This window comes from Gossypium raimondii, chromosome 7 (genome assembly GCF_025698545.1).
Source record: "Gossypium raimondii isolate GPD5lz chromosome 7, ASM2569854v1, whole genome shotgun sequence".
NCBI lineage: Eukaryota > Viridiplantae > Streptophyta > Magnoliopsida > Malvales > Malvaceae > Gossypium > Gossypium raimondii.
Window position 1 is genome coordinate 45,732,272 of NC_068571.1, and position 16,413 is coordinate 45,748,684.

At 34.0% G+C, this 16,413-nt stretch overlaps 1 protein-coding gene across 1 annotated transcript; it reads left to right on the forward strand.

The window, feature by feature from the left end:
- LOC105770525 (hypothetical protein) lies at positions 1 to 1,429 on the forward strand. The gene is made up of 3 exons (XM_012591760.2): positions 1 to 440; positions 519 to 601; positions 1,046 to 1,429. The coding sequence occupies exons 1-3, from the start codon at positions 98 to 100 to the stop codon at positions 1,337 to 1,339; spliced, it is 720 nt and encodes a 239-aa protein (XP_012447214.1). The 5' UTR covers positions 1 to 97; the 3' UTR covers positions 1,340 to 1,429.
- The last annotated feature ends 14,984 nt before the right edge of the window (positions 1,430 to 16,413 follow it).

The window sequence follows — 16,413 nt, forward strand, 5'->3', positions numbered from 1 at the left end:
CACCCTACTCATACTGCAGATTATTATATATGTTTATATATTTATTATAACACAGATCAGTTTTGCAACCAAAATTTAATTCAAAGAAAGGAGAACAATGGGTCGATCACATTCAACATCACCAACAATGAGTCTTGGCCGGTCAGTGGCTCGAGTTCGTGTCAACTCACCGTCTCTCAGGCGAAAATCAGCCTCTAATTTTATAGAAAACGATCAGGAAGTCGAGTTCTTAGGTAATAAATCAGAGGCTACCAACTTTATGATCAACATCGAGGCTTCCGGAACTGATTACGACGGTGGCGATGGCGGTGGCAATAAAGTCATGGTGGTGGTTGAGTCAACCCTGGAAGCTAAGGGAGCTCTTGACTGGGCATTATCTCACACTATTCAAGCCGAGGACACCATTGTTCTTCTGCATGTCGCCAAACCCAGAAAAAGAGGTCAGTCAGTCATTCATTCGTATATATCTATATATATTCGTTATATTAGGTGCTTGAAATTGAAGTTTTGATTTGCAGAGTCGTCTAAAAGGAAGCGAAATCCAAGAGTTGATGTACTGCTTCACTCAATGAAAAATATGTGTCAAATGAAAAAGCCAGGAGTAAGAACTGCAACTTCGTGTGAAATTAGTTAGGTTTCTATATTTTGAGTTAGATTGTATGTTACAATAAGGTAAATAAGTCTCTATGCATTAAATCTAAGAGAAAATTAGTTTTTTATGTTAAATTTTATCTATTTGTATAATTAAAAACTAGCATGAATGATGAAATAATCAGACAATAACACGTGACGTGCTACGTGTACGTCATGCTAATGTATAAACAATTTTTTAACAGATGGACCAATTTATTCTTTGATTTAACTATAATGACTAATTTGTTATTTTTTAAGTAAAAAGATAAAAATAAAATTTAATTCGGTAAAATTCTTATTGCAACTTCATTTGTTTTTATTGTTTATGGGGACAGCTAAGTTTAATAATTTTTAAAGTATAGGAAATGGTTTTAATACATGGTGATGGTTTGAAATGAATTATTAATTGCAGGTCCAAGTTGAGGTGGCCAAGGTTGAAGGAAAGGGGAAAGGTGCAATAATAGTGGAGGCAGCCAAAGGACATCAAGTGTCGCTTTTGGTGTTGGGACAGAGGAAGAAATCAATAATCTGGCAGTTAATGAGGAGGTTGGTGGCAAAGAGAGGTGGCGCTAACGGCGGTGGGGTTGTGGATTACTGTATTCAAAATGCTTCGTGCATGACAATCGCCGTGAGGAGGAAGAGCAACCAGCTTGGTGGCTACTTGATTACCACAAAGCGTCACAAAAATTTTTGGCTTTTGGCTTGACAATATATTTAACCGTTGTATATTAACCTTTAATTATTTTGGTGTCATGAGTTAACTATATATTAATTCAATTGGATAATGATTAAAATATTATTGTTTTACAAAATAAATTATATTATTTTAAGATTTTTTCTTTTACATTTTTAATATGTTCGATATAAAAATAAAAGACTAAAATCTACCATAGATCTCTACCGTCTTCATAAATTTGATATTCAATTATTATGCTTTTACTTTTAGGAATTTAGTAATTTTACTTTTTAATTTTAAAATTTAGGTTCAATTGTTAATATTATTAAAATTTTCTTTGTTAAATTTGTTGGGGCGACATTTTGAAATTAAAAAAAAATACTCACTTGGTAGCAATGTAACTAAAAAAAATGTGGGAGAAGCCTATGGCGTCCAATCCGTAGAGTGAATTTTGTAATGAACAAGTGATGAGATGTTAGTTTGTCTTGCGTGAGATCTAGGTATGTCTGTGAGTCATCTTCTGATAGAATTTTTGATAGAGTAACCAACTGTTGAATCCGCCTTAGTGATCTGCCATGGCAAAGAACTTGGGACATTCGAAATGTTGGTGGTGAATGTGTTCGACAAGCCTGGAATTTTCATAGGTCCTGCATTAATGTTATCTAGAATTCTATTGCGTGTATTGAAATGTTGTGTTCTTCTAAGCAAGTATGACTATTTGGACTTATTTGAAGATACGATGTAACTGGTGTCCTAGCAATTGGTGAGTCTTTAAGGGAATTTGCCAAGAGTAGTATTTGTTGGGTATCGTTCTAAGAAGCGTATCTAAATACAAACATCAAAGAAATCATGTAACGAGATTCAAAATATGGTGTAAAGCCTAAGATCTGCCAGTTGGGTGAAAGAAGTATGAGATAGTTAAGCGCAGAGATTGACTTATGGTTATCCGCCAACCAAAAATCAAAAACGTATCCGCCAATGTCTGAGAGGGAACTCAAACCCTTAAGTTGAAATAATCTACGTCTCCGTAAAAAAGTAAATATGAGTGAGACTCTCTAAGTTCCTTGGAAACTTATAAGCGTGTTTTGGTTTACAGGTCTGTGAGTTGAACCTATACACTAGGAGGGACCAAGCCAGGAATGCGCCATGGCGGTAAACCAAAGGTAATATTATGCATACAGAGGGACATTATGGAAACATGTTTTTCAAATGATAAATAATAGTCACTACAAATATGTATGCCTATTTAAACAATTTGTTGTAAGGTTTTATTTTACATTTGAAAGTTTTGTCGTAAAATTTAGCTAAGTAAGTAAGTATTGTGACGTCTTATACTTGGATCTGGTAAATCGAGCTAGGTATAGGGCATTACAAGTTAATTGGTATTTGAGATTTCGGTTTAGCCAATCCTCTAGAAGTTAAGTGAGAGTCAGTCATGTATACATAATACGTCGAACATGGCTTAGTCCCTCAATTAAGTTAAAGACACTACACCAGAAAAGGCTTTTAGCGGCATATTTTGTGGCGTTTTGATAACAAACGTCGCTAAAAATCGACCATTAGCGGCGCAAAGAAAAAAACGCCACTAAAGATCTAGCATTAGCGGCGATTCTAACAAAACGCCGCTAAAGAACATCATTAGCGGCGTTTACCACGCAGCACCGCAAAATATCAAGACCAACACGCAACGTTCTGGTCTTGATGTATATTGGCATTAGTGGCGCTTATGAACAAACGCCGGTAATGTATAGTATTAGCGGCGCTTAGCGGAAGCGCCGCAAAAGATGTTAACCAAAACGCAGAGTTTAGTCTTGATGTATATTGCAATTAGTGGCGCTTATAAAGAAAACGCCGCTAATGTATAGTATTAGCGGCGCAGAGCGTTAAACGCCGCAAGATATCTTAATCAAAACGCACCATTTTGGTCTTGATGTATACTATAATTAGTGGCGTTTATGGAAAACGCCAGTAAAGGATAGTTATAGCAGTGTTTTGTGGTAAGCGCCTCCAAATATCTTAACCAAAACGCAGAGTTTGGTCTTGAGGAGTATTAGAATTAGTGGCGCTTGATGAAAAACGCCGCTAAAGTATATCATTAGCGGAGTTTGTGTAACGCGCCGCAAAGTATCTTAACCAAAACACAGCGTTTAGTTCTTGATGTATACTGGAATTAGTGGCGCACATGGGAAAACGCCGCTGAAGCATAGTATTAGCGGCGCTTTTACCGAAACGCCACAAAAAACCAAAGCCAGACGTCATCGTTTCGGAACTTTTTAGTGCTTTAGTGGCGTTTTTCCTTAAAGTGCCACAAAATCATTTTATATGTTTTTTATATTTAATTTGTTTATTTATATTAATTAAAATTCAATTTATTTTTAATTGAATATTTGTTAAAAATGAAAATATTGAAATAGTATTATTTAAAATAATTTTAAAAAATTTTAGGTACATGACTGATTGATTTGTAATTTATATATATTAAATAATTTCATATATAATTAGAAAAGATACGATAGTATTAATTTTAAAATATTTAATTATGTATCATTATAGTTTAGAGTTTAATATATATGCAGTTTAGGGTATACGGTTAATTTAGGATTTAAGGTCGGTTTAAGAGTTACAAATTTAACGTTTATATAGATTATGGAATTATGGATTCTGGTTAATTTAAGGGTTGTAATTTAGGGGTTATAGATTAAGAAGTTAGGGATTTAAGGTTTATGGATTCGGTGTCAGGTTAGGCTTTAGGGTTTAGATTAATTAGTGTGTTTTAATTTTTATAAAATATGGTTTAAGGGTTAGGGGTTAGGGATTCGGGTTACGATTTAGGGTTTTGATTAATTAATATTTTTTAATTTATGTATTAAACAAGGTTTAGGATTAGTACAAGTTAGGGCCAGGGTTTAGGGTTTAAGGGTTAGAAGATAAGAGTTAGTGATTTAGGGTTTAAAAATTCGGGGTCAGGTTAGGCCTATTGGGTTTGCGTTATAGAATATATGATTTAATGTCCATGGTTTAGAGTTTTAGGGATTACAGCCATCGTTTATTATTTTGGGTTAATAGTTTATATGTTACGTTTGTGTTTAGGGTTTAACGATCTTGTTTAAAATTGAAGAACATTTAGATTTTACTAAAGATTCATACAGTTTAATATATGAATATAAAATATATGTTTTGTACAGTAACATTGGCCATGCAATTACCCTAAAATATGGTTTAGGAAAATTACGGTTTGGGACTTTTGGTTTTGACTTTTACTGTTCGGGGTTTTAGGGTTTGGGGTTTGGGGTTTAGGGTTTGGGGTTTGAGGTTTAAGGATTACAAATTATAATTTAAGCAGGTTTAAAACGCGAATTTATTTTTTTTAAATGTATTACTCTCTCATTTTTTATTATTAATTTTTCCATTTTATAACTTTGGTTTTAATTTTGGATCAATTTAACTTCAATCTTGGATGACACTATTTTGACAACTCACGTGCTAGTATATTTGTATTCTATTCTTAGCGTATATATAATTTAAAATAAATTATAAATATTTTTAAATTTTGTAGAAATTTTAAAAAAATTTTTTTGCAATGAAAGCCGCTAGAGGCGTTTATCTCAAAATGCCGGAAAGAGTATTTAACCTTAAGTAAAACTGCGTCATTTCCTGTCACTAGGAAGGGGAACGGTGCCGTTTTGTTCATCTGTATTAGCGGCGCTTTGAAAAACGCCGGCAAGTTGGATTAGGAGTTACTGAAACTGCGCCGTTTTACGTTGCTATTAGTGGCGCTTTCAATGAAACGCCGCAAAATTATAATTATGTTTATTGAAATGTTGTCGTTTTTGTTTATTGTATTAGTGGCGTTTTTCAGAAACGCCACAACATTGGGTAAACTGTTGGGGAAACGGGTTCGTTTTGAGTTATAGTTAGTGGCGCTTTACTTAAAACGCCGCAAAATTGTTCAAACATTTGTTGAAACGTTGCCATTTTGTTAATGTTATTAGTGGCATTTTATCGAAAATGCCACGGGTTTGAGGTAAGTGTTGATGAAGCGACCGCGTTTTGAGTTATAGTTAGTGGCGCTTAGTTTAAAACGCCGCAAATTTTTTACCTATATTTTGTGGCGCTTTGCTTAAAACGCCGCAAAAATGTATTTCAATGTTTGATACGATGCCGTTTATCTATTTTATTAGTGGCGTTTATTGGGAAACGCCACATGTTTCACCTGTTTGTTGATGAAACGACCACGTTTCAATTAAATTTAGTGGCGCTTTGCTCTAAACGCCGCAAATGGATATGTTTTTAGATGAGAACGGCGTCATATTTTCCATCAGTCTGACCAAATATTACACCCAAAATTTGGTAAATATTTTCCCCCCAAATACTCATTCTCCCCCAAATCCCTAAAATTTCCCCTAATCCCTAACAGCCCCCCAAACCCGACCACCTGCTACTCTGCCGTCTCCTGTGCTGCATCACTCCGTCCGTCTGTTTCCGGCGCCGCAACCATCGGTAAGTTCGAGTACTTACCCTTCCTGCGTTAATGTCTCTCTGTTGCTTCTTCTCTGCGCCGCAACCGTCTTTTTCTTCATGCGTTAATGTCTCTCTGTTGCTTCTTCATTGCTGTTGTTTTGACTCCTTCCTCGTAGCAACCCACGCTTTCAATCTTCCAACTTCCCCAGAAGCTCCAAGGCTGAAACCGAGGAGAAGACGCCGCAATTAGTAATTTCGGATTCCATCTGCAGTTTTGGGCAATACCCTTTCCAAGGTATAAAGCTCTCGGTATTAATTTAATTTTTTAAAATTAGTGGCTTTGGGTCCTTAGTTCTGATATGGTTACTTTTATTGGACTCCTTGATGCTCAAAAATCGGTCCTTTATACACGAAATTGGTCGATGCTTCTGATTAGTTCGATAGTGGGTTTAGGGTACGACGTGTTTCTTTTATGTGAAATGCCTTTAGTCTGCTACTCAGAGAGTTATGGCGTGGAAAAGTTATTGGCATTTTACGTTTTATCTAATGAATTTGTTTTAAAAACTTTTCAATGGGAAACTCTTTTGTTAAAGAAAAACCATTCTTCTGTTTGATTATATTGAATATATATAGGCTTCGTTTTATCTTTTCTGATTTGGTTTGATTTTGTTGTAACATGTTATAACCAAACTGAAATCCGAATTGAATTGCTATAGGTGCCTAACTGTTATTTTGCAGTAATGGATTTAGAGTTAAAGTGTTTTATTTTTTTCTTGTTTATTTGGGTGTAATTTACATATGTTTTCCTTTTTTTTTTTGGCAGTATTTACTCCTAATTTAAAATTATTTTCCATGCATTCCAATTTTAGATGAAGTGGTTGTATGTTTGATATCGAAGTCAATATTTACTTTCATATTTCTTTCATGCCATTCCCATAAATCATTTCAGCACTAGGCATGAATTCAAAATTTTTCAGGTATCCTGCAAATGGCATTGTTGATAAGGATGCAAAATTTGTTTTCTGATGTTAATATAGCCTTGATTTTTCTCATGTATAGTTGTTAGTTGTTATGGGTAAATTTTAAATAATTTTATTTAATTTTATAATTATTCGAATATATATTCATAATTATACTGTATTTATAATTATCGATTTGCAATTTTATCGATTTACAATTTATCCGGTTAATTAATAAATGTTTAATAATCTAAGATGATTCAATAAATTGATCGATTAATTGATTGAATGTCAATGAATTATCAATTTTGGTTATCTAATTGATTGAATGTTTTATAAATTCATTATATAATGAATGCCGGTGAATTATCAATTTTGGTTAGTTAATTGATTGAATGTTTAATAAATTCATTATATAATGAATTCTCAACAAATTATTACTTGATTGCATATTTAATATAAATAACTTATTAATATATATATTTTAAAGTTAATATATAATTTCAATATTTAATATATTTTTACAATTTAATTTAACTTATTAATATATATATTTTAAAATTGATATCTTACATTACTTAAATATATATTTTAAGTATATTTTACATGACTTATTAATATATATATTTTAAAATTGATATCTTACATTACTTAAATATATATTTTAAGTATATTTTACATGACTTACATTACTTACTAAAACATATTTTTATGCAACATTAACTTGAATATATTACTTAAATAATTTACTTAAATACATTACTTACTAAAATGTGTTTAAATTTTAAATACATTAGTAAAATATATATTACTTACTAAAATTTAAGTATATATTACATTACTTACATAACTTGTTAAAATATATTATAATTTCAATATTTATTATAAATAAGATACATAAAAGTGACTAACTATTAATATTTACTTACATAATCAAATTTTGTATTTACAAGAACTTACATAACTTATTAATATTCAATAAACTTATATAACTATCACACATACACTTATAAAACTTACATAATACATAACTTACATGTTAACTTACATAATACATGACTTATATAAAATTCTCAAATAAACTTACATAATACCTTAGTTACATAATAACTTATATAAGCTTACATAATACACATTACTTACATAGCATACATAACTTACACAACTTAAATAATACAAAACTTACATAACTTACATAACCTACATAATACATAATAACTTACAACTTACATAACATACATTACTTTGATAACTTACATAACTTACATACTACACAACTTAAATACCTTACTTAATACATAACTTACATAACTTATACACGTACATAACTTACATAATTGACTTAATACATAAATATATATCATATGATATATATTTCAAAAACTCATTTGTAGTTACCATTGAACAACTTACCCTTGTAATTTCTGGTGAAAATCAGACATCAAGAAATAAGAAATGGACCAGTCTTGGATGAATTTGTCAAGGGTAAGCGACGGTTATCGAAATGGAGTACAGACTTTTCTAAATTTTGCATTTCAATATGCAAGCCAGGAGAACATGATTCTTTGCCCGTGTAAGAAGTGTGTCAACATAAACTAGCATTATCGTGAAGTTGTATACGAGCATCTAATTGTTGATGGGTTTGTTCGGGGTTATAAACAATGGTTTTTTCATGGAGAATGCCCGCCTAGTACTTCCTCTTCAAGGATGGATGTATCTTATGACAGTACTACTTACCACCAGTCTGATAGAGGGGATGACATGGAAGGTATGTTGCGAGATGCATTTAATATGCACAATCATGGTGTCCAGTCGTTCCCAGAGAATTTTGTGGCTTCTGATGATTGTAACATTGGGAGAAGTGCTTTTACCGAACCGGGAAGTACTGTACGTCATGAAGAGCCGAACGACGAAGCGGCGAAGTTCTACGCGCTACTTAATGACATGAACGACGAACTGTATGAGGGATCAAAATTTTCAAAAATGTCTTTCTGTGTTCGTCTTTTTCAATTAAAATGTTTGGGAGGGTGGACCAGAAACTCTTTGACAATGCTGTTAGAGTTCTTGAGAGAAATGTTTCCTTTTGCAAAAATCCCTCAGTCATGCAAAGATATGAAGAAATTGATAAAAGATTTAGGCATTGGGTACAACAAAATCCATAGTTGCCCAAATGACTGCATGTTGTATTGGGGCAATCGGAGAAATCAACAGTGCTGTCATGTATGTGGCCACTCCCGTTGGATAAGTAAAAACGCAGAAGGTAGGAACGACGATGAAAATGATGCACAGTCAAGAAAGAAGCCAGTCAAGATTTTACGGTATTTTTCACGATACCGAGGCTTCAAAGGCTTTTCATGTCGTCAAGATCTGCGGAGTGTATGACGTGGCACCATGATGGACGAACCGATGATGGATTATTAAGGCATCCGCAGATTCTTTAGCTTGGAAATCATTTGACAATAAATTTCCGTGCTTTGCAAGCGATCCTAGGAGTGTGAGGCTTGGGCTAGCATCGATTTGATTTAATCCTTTCAAGATCATGAGCACTGCGACAAGATTTGGCAAGAGTGCTTGTTCCTTACAATCTGCCTCCGTGGATTTGCATGAAACAATCTTCCCTTATCTTATCTATGATTATCCCTGGAGGGAAAGGGCCCGGGAATGATATCAACATTTATTTACAGCCACTTATTGAAGAGTTAAAACAATTGTGGGCTGGTGTCGAGACATACGATGTGCTGAGAAAGGAGAACTTTAATTTACGTGCAGCTTTGATGTGGACCGTTAATGACTTTCCCGCTTATGCCAATTTATCCGGTTGGAGTACCAAGGGTCGTTATGCGTGTCCTTGTTGTGCTGCACAAACATGTTCGCAATGGTTGTACAATGGGAAGAAGTTCTCTTACATGGGGCATCGTCGGTGGTTACTGGAAAATCATAGATTTAGATTTCAGAGTTCTGTATTTGATGGTACTGAAGAGTTTAGAGAAGCTCCTTCGCAGACCAGTGGCTCTGAAATCTTGTTCATGTTGGAAGATATGAATTTCATTTATGGGAAGATGAACCAACCGCCAAACACGCAAAGAAATAGAAGATCAAATGATGAAGCTGATGATGACTCTGATGAAGAGGACGATCCTAATGAGGCGGACTTGTGGAAAAAAAAGAAGTATTTTTTTTAGTTGCCTTATTGGGAGCATCACCTTTTACGACACAATCTTGATGTTATACACATTGAGAAAAATGTCTGCGAGAACATTGTGGGTACAATTTTGAATGTCGACGAAAAATCAAAAGACAATCTTCAGAGTCGACTTGATTTACTCCAAATGGGAATCCGACCTGATCTTCATCCCAACCCACTTCCGAATGGGAAATATCGGTTGCCGCATTCTATTTTTTCAATGTCGAAGACGGAAAAAGAAGTGTTCTGCACGATGTTGAAGGATATAAAGGTTCCAGATGCGTATGCATCAAATATATCTCGATGTGTTAGTGTTAAAGATCGAAGATTATATTCGCTAAAATCACATGACTATCACATCTTGATGCAAGATTTACTGTCAGTGGCTCTACGATGTTGTATGTCCAAGAAGGTTACGTCTTGTATAATTGAACTATCCAACATAATGAAAGCCATTTGTGGCAAAGTTTTGGATGTTCAAGAACTTCAGAAGGTACAAGATCGAGCCGCTTTGACTTTATGCAACATGGAGAAAATCTTCCCACCTTCCTTCTTCACCATTATGGTTCACTTGATAATCCATCTCCCGCACGAAGCAATTCTTGGCAGACTTGTTTTCTATCGATGGATGTATCCCATAGAAAGGTGTTAATTAAAATTTTTTAAATTTTCCTTCATTCACCTATATGCCTTTAGTTTCAATAATTAAGAAATGTTGTATATTGTGTTTAGGTTCCTATCCAAATTAAAGTCTTACTGCCGCAACAAGCGATATCCAGAAGGATCAATTGCTGAAGGCTACTTGGTAGAGGAATGTATGACCTTCTGCTCAAGATATTTGGAAGATGTTGAAACAAGATTAAACAGACCAAATAGGAATGCTGGACTCACGGACCATAACTTAGCCGATACTTATTTGTTCCAAAGTTTTGGAGAACCAATCGGCAAATTTGAAATTGCAGAATTAGATCATTTATCGTGGGTACAAGCACATCGATATGTTCTGTTTCACCACGAATCATTGGAACCTTTACGGAAGTAAGTTTTACAAATTTGATAAATATTTATCAAACTAATAACTATTTATCTTCTAACAAGGTGAGCATTTTTTAACATAGTGAGTACAAACAAATATTGAGATCTCGTTCGCGCTCCCGAAGAACACAACATCGAGATATCAATAAGATGTTTACAGAATCTTTTTATGAATGGTTAAGCCAAACGGTATGCAGTTGGAGCTTCCGCTTACAAATAATAATGTTTTCTCATAACATTTTTAATTACTTAGTTTACTTTCCATTCAATAGGTTTGGAGTGGGAAGAACGTAAACGACGAAGTTAAATGGCTCTCCCAAGGTCCAAATCGAGTGGTTAAAAGATATAGTGCGTTCCTCATCAACGGATTCAGAATTCATACAAAATATCGCGAGAGGTTGAGGAGAACGCAAAATTGTGGAATAGTTGTCAATTCTGCAATCACAAGTTATGCTAGTGCTAGGGACAATAATCCTGTCGAGGGAAATGTGGAATATTTCGGACATCTTACTGACATAATTGAGTTGGATTACTACGGCAAATGGAAAGTTGTCTTATTTCGAGGTGATTGGGCCGATGTTAATACAGCTCGTGGAATTAAGCAAGATCAATTTGGTTTTACAATGGTGAATTTTGACCGATTGATTCACACAGGACAACAACTGATAGATGAGCCGTATGTATTCTCATCTCAAGTCAAACAAGTTTTTTACTCAAAAGATCCAACTGATAAGGGTTGGTACTTTGTACTCCGTAACATCCCTAGAGACTTGTTTGACATGGGCAGTGGAAGTAGGTATAACATCGACGACAGATCAGAAACTTTGCCCTTTCCAGAACAAAACTTAAACGACAATATCCCTAGTACTAGTGCACAATTTCAATGGGTTCGTCAGGATACCGATGAAGATATTTACGAATAATGATGTAGTAAGATTTTACGATTCTTTATTTATATGTAATATATTATAATTTAAATCTTGGTCTTATTATATATTTCAACTGCTTTTATATGTCTTGATATTGTTGTAATTAGTTATTAAGTTGTCAACTATTTTATGTGTATTGCGATAAAATGCCTACAAGAAAAATTCTAAGGGGAAGCATTACGAGGAATGATCCTAACTCGACAGAGACAAATAGTCTTGAGCAAGACAGACAAGAATTGGATCTTGAATGTTCGATTACAATTGAGGATCCTCTGAAGTTCAAAGTAATTTTACGTTTAATTTACATGCGTGTTTCGTTATAGTTGATTTATTTTCAAATTCTTATATTATAATATACCATTTGCAATTGAAAATGGTGGGGACGCAGAGGTCGAGGACGACGCTACTTAGAGAGTTATACGAGTTAGATCCAGTCGAGCGTGTCAAAGTTGGACGAAACAGTTTTGGTCAGCCTGTTGGATCAGAAGCTCGACTTTTAGCAGGATACATGGGCATTTTAGCACGAAATGCGAATATGTTGCCTATCAACTACGAGTCATGGCATCAAATGCCCGAAAGTAACAAAAACCAAGCCCTCGATAATATTAAGGTAACAAAATGTTAATGCCATCTGTAATGCTTGGGAAATAGTTTCATTTATATTTACTTTATTAACTTGTGTTTTTTGTTTTTTGTAGGCGAGGTTTGCTTTAGAGGTCTCGGATGCTTACGTAAAGAAAGCATTGGGAAAAAGATGGAGAGACAATAAAAGTACTTTGAAGAAAAAATATTATAAAACAAAAACAACCCTAGATGAGAAATTGCAAAATGTCCCGCCGGGTATGTTGAGGTACCAATGGGAAGATGCGGTTAGATTTTGGCATTCGAAGAAAGGCGAGGCATGACGTACTTCCAAACTATTGTAATTATTTTGGTTTATAGAATTTTCTATTTACGTACTAAAAATTTCATAACGTAGGATCGTGAACAAGTTGGAAAAAAGTGAGTGAACAAAAATTCACCCACGACCAAAGTCGAGAAGTTTTGCATGTGTAGTGAGGCGGAGGTATTTTTAATTTTTTAATATTGTCGAATATGTATAACTTTCATTAAATAATATTGATACTACCATATTGTAGGAATCGTCGTCCGGTCAAAAGTTGGACGCCTTCAACTTTTGAAATTACACATAGGAAGAAAGATGGATCTCCCATGACTCCTAAAGCTGGTGAAATAATGGTACGTTTACTTAATAAGATTTGACTTATTTTAGTTATTTTTAGTGTTTATTTTCTAATTGTTTAATTCATTGCTTGTAATGCAACTATTGTTATGTTGCATATGTTTTTTAATATATAATATTGCGTTCCTAACTATGTGATTTATTTATTAGGAAAAACTAAAGGATAAAAAGGCGGAGTACGAAGCGATTGCTTCTAGTGATAGTTCTGTTCATCTTGAAGACATTGATAACCGGATTATTGCTGAAGTTTTGGGTCCTGAAAGGTATGGTCGGGTTCGATTTCAAGGATCTTTTGTTAGCCCAACCCAATATTTTGGATCCAGCTCCCACCAATACATGGCTTCGGGGAGTCAGGCTCAAGCTGAAGTTCAGAGGTTGAAAGACCAAATGGCTAAGATGCAAGCGACCACAGTTGAGGTTCAAAGGAAATATGAAGAACTCCAGCTACAACTTAAAGCAGAGGCGGCAGCGAGGGAAGTGGAAGCTGCAGCGAGAGAAGCAGAGCAGGCCAAAAAGTACGACGAACTCCAGCAACAGCTTCAGGCTGTGATGAAGATGTTTCAGTCGCAACTTCCGCCTTCATAGTGTATGACATAAATATTTTTATCATTTTAACATTTAACATTTTTGCAAAAATACTATGAATTCACTTTTATTTATTGATATTAATATTATTTTATTCGTTTAATTTGAAATATTATATAAATTTATTGCTTTTGGCTGGTTTAAATCTGGTTCCTTTTGATTTGTTGCTACAGAGGTGAAAAATGAAAATTTAATATAAAAAATCTCAAAAATAGTGGCGTTTTTGTATAAAAGCGCTAATTTTCATGTTCTTTAGCGGCTAGAATAAACGCCGCTAAAGAACATGATCTTTAGCGCGTTTTTTAAGTTACCGCTAAAGAACATGGTCTTTAGCGTTTTTTCTAAGCCGCTAAAGAACATGGTTTTTAGCGGCGTTTTTTCTAACCGCTAAAGAACATGGTCTTTAGCGGTTTTTTTAAGTTACCGCTAAAGAACATGGTCTTTAGCGGCGTTTTTTAGCGCCGCTAAAGAACATGTTCTTTAGCGGCGTTTTTTTCTAAGCGCTGCTAAAGAACATGGTCTTTAGTGGCGTTTTTGTTTGTAAACGCTGCAAACGTTTGCGACGTTTTCGTTAGCGGCCTTTTTTGCGGCGCTTCTGGAAGCGCCGCAAATACCTTTAGTGGCGTTAAAAAGCGCCGCTAAAGACCTGTTTTGGTGTAGTGAGACTTTTGTTGTAACACCCCTTACCCGAGACCGTTGCCGGAATCGAGCACGAGGCATTACTTAGCTTATCTTACTAATTCGGGGCATAAAAATTTGTTTTGAAAATTAATTTCACTGTTTACAGTAATCTGCCCAATTGCGCAGCAGTTACTAAATTGATTATAACTCGAGCTACGGGACTTGAAATTTAATTCCGTAAATTTTCCCTGAGACTAAACTCATATATATTTCTACCATAAAATTTTCAGAATTTTTGGTTTGGCCAATTAGTACGGTTTATTAGTTAAAGTCTCCCATGTTTCTTCACTCGACTGTCTTGACCCCTTGGTATTAAAAATAAATTTTTTCATTATAGGATTTTCATATGATATTACCACTTGTTTCTACAGAAAATAGACTCAATAAGGATTCTATAAATATAAACTACAACTCATAACTATTTTTGTACCATTTTTAGTGATTTTCTAAACTCAGAACAGGGGACTCCAGAAATAGATCTGACCCTGTCTCACTGAAATACACATATCTCAAAATATAAAATTCATTTTGCTAAACCGTTATTTTTCTATAAAAATAGACTCAACAAACTTTCATTTCATATATCATTCACCCTATAATTAATTTTATACTATCCTAGGTGATTTTTCAAAGTCACATTACTGTAGCTCCTTGAAATCTGTTTATTTGCAAACTTTTACTCTTTCATGATTTCCATGCATGATTTATCATCTAAATATACATATTACCAAACATTATCACATACTCACACATCTTCCTTTAGCAATATCATAGATACAAACATTCAAAATGACTAATCCCTATACATCACTTAGGTATATACATTACTTAGGTATGTACATTACTTAAGTACATGCCACATTATCAACAGAAAGGTACATCACTAAAATGTCTCTGAGGTCGGGATTACTTTGGATGCTGGATCGAACACTGGTTTTTTTACTAACCTGCGCACGGAAACAACCGTACGCTGAGTATGGGTATACTCAGTGGTATTACCATAATTCAAATTAATAACATTAATCGATAAATTATATATATATATTTCATTTATGTCTACAATTATTCATTAATTATCTCATACATTAAATCAACTTGATAATTAATAACAATAAGCAATAATTCAAATCTTATATTTAATTGTATTCATACCTTAATTCACTATCTCAATTCCATGGGATTTTTCTTTACATCTCATTCCAATAGTTCATTTCAATTCATATACAATTCATTTCATTTAATTTATATTCAATATCAATTTTATTGCAATTTGTACTCACAAATATCATATAACAAAATTTACTCTTTATCATATTATGAACTTTGGGTTCATATCTTTAAATCTCATATCTCGATTTCCAATTCACATATCAATTCACAATTTCACTTTCTCATTTCTTTCCATATCCCAATCAGTCACACTTATTCAAATTTTCTCATTTCAATTATTTACCCCTATTAACAAGACTCGGACCTTGGCGGATACACGGATCCAACCAAAACACACCAATACGGCACATTGTGCCTAAAACGGTACATATTACCTGATCAGTATACGACACATAAGTGCCTGAAACGACACACGAGGTGCCTGATACGACACGTAAAGTGCCTGAGATACGACACATAAAGTGCCTGGTCGGCAAAGCCGATAAATCCCGTACTCTTCCAAATCCTATGGCATGCCAACTATATCCGACTCAGCCCGACTAGTTAATAGGGTTTCCGAATCACATTTCAATTCAATCACTTTCTCATACTTTCAATTCAAATCATTCTAATTTAGTCACCATTTGTTTCAATACATTTTTCTATTTCAAATTCACTTCCCACTTTCAAATCAATATACAATTCAATACCAATACATATTTCACAAATCATACTTCGATTCTAATCAAACCACTTTTCAATCAGTACTCAATTCGCGTATTCACACTTATTCATAATTTAATTCACTTTTATTCAATTCATATTTTTAATTCATTCAATTAAATATCGATATTCTCCTTATTTTTATTTACTAACAT

What these genes read in the sequence shown, in the direction of transcription:
- LOC105770525 (XM_012591760.2), top strand. Translation starts at nt 98, where the DNA reads ATGGGTCGATCACATTCAACATCACCAACAATGAGTCTTGGCCGGTCA. An exon ending in CGCCAAACCCAGAAAAAGAG is followed by an intron (nt 441 to 518) that starts GTCAGTCAGTCA and finishes TTTGATTTGCAG; the next exon opens with AGTCGTCTAAAAGGAAGCGA. An exon ending in GTCAAATGAAAAAGCCAGGA is followed by an intron (nt 602 to 1,045) that starts GTAAGAACTGCA and finishes TATTAATTGCAG; the next exon opens with GTCCAAGTTGAGGTGGCCAA.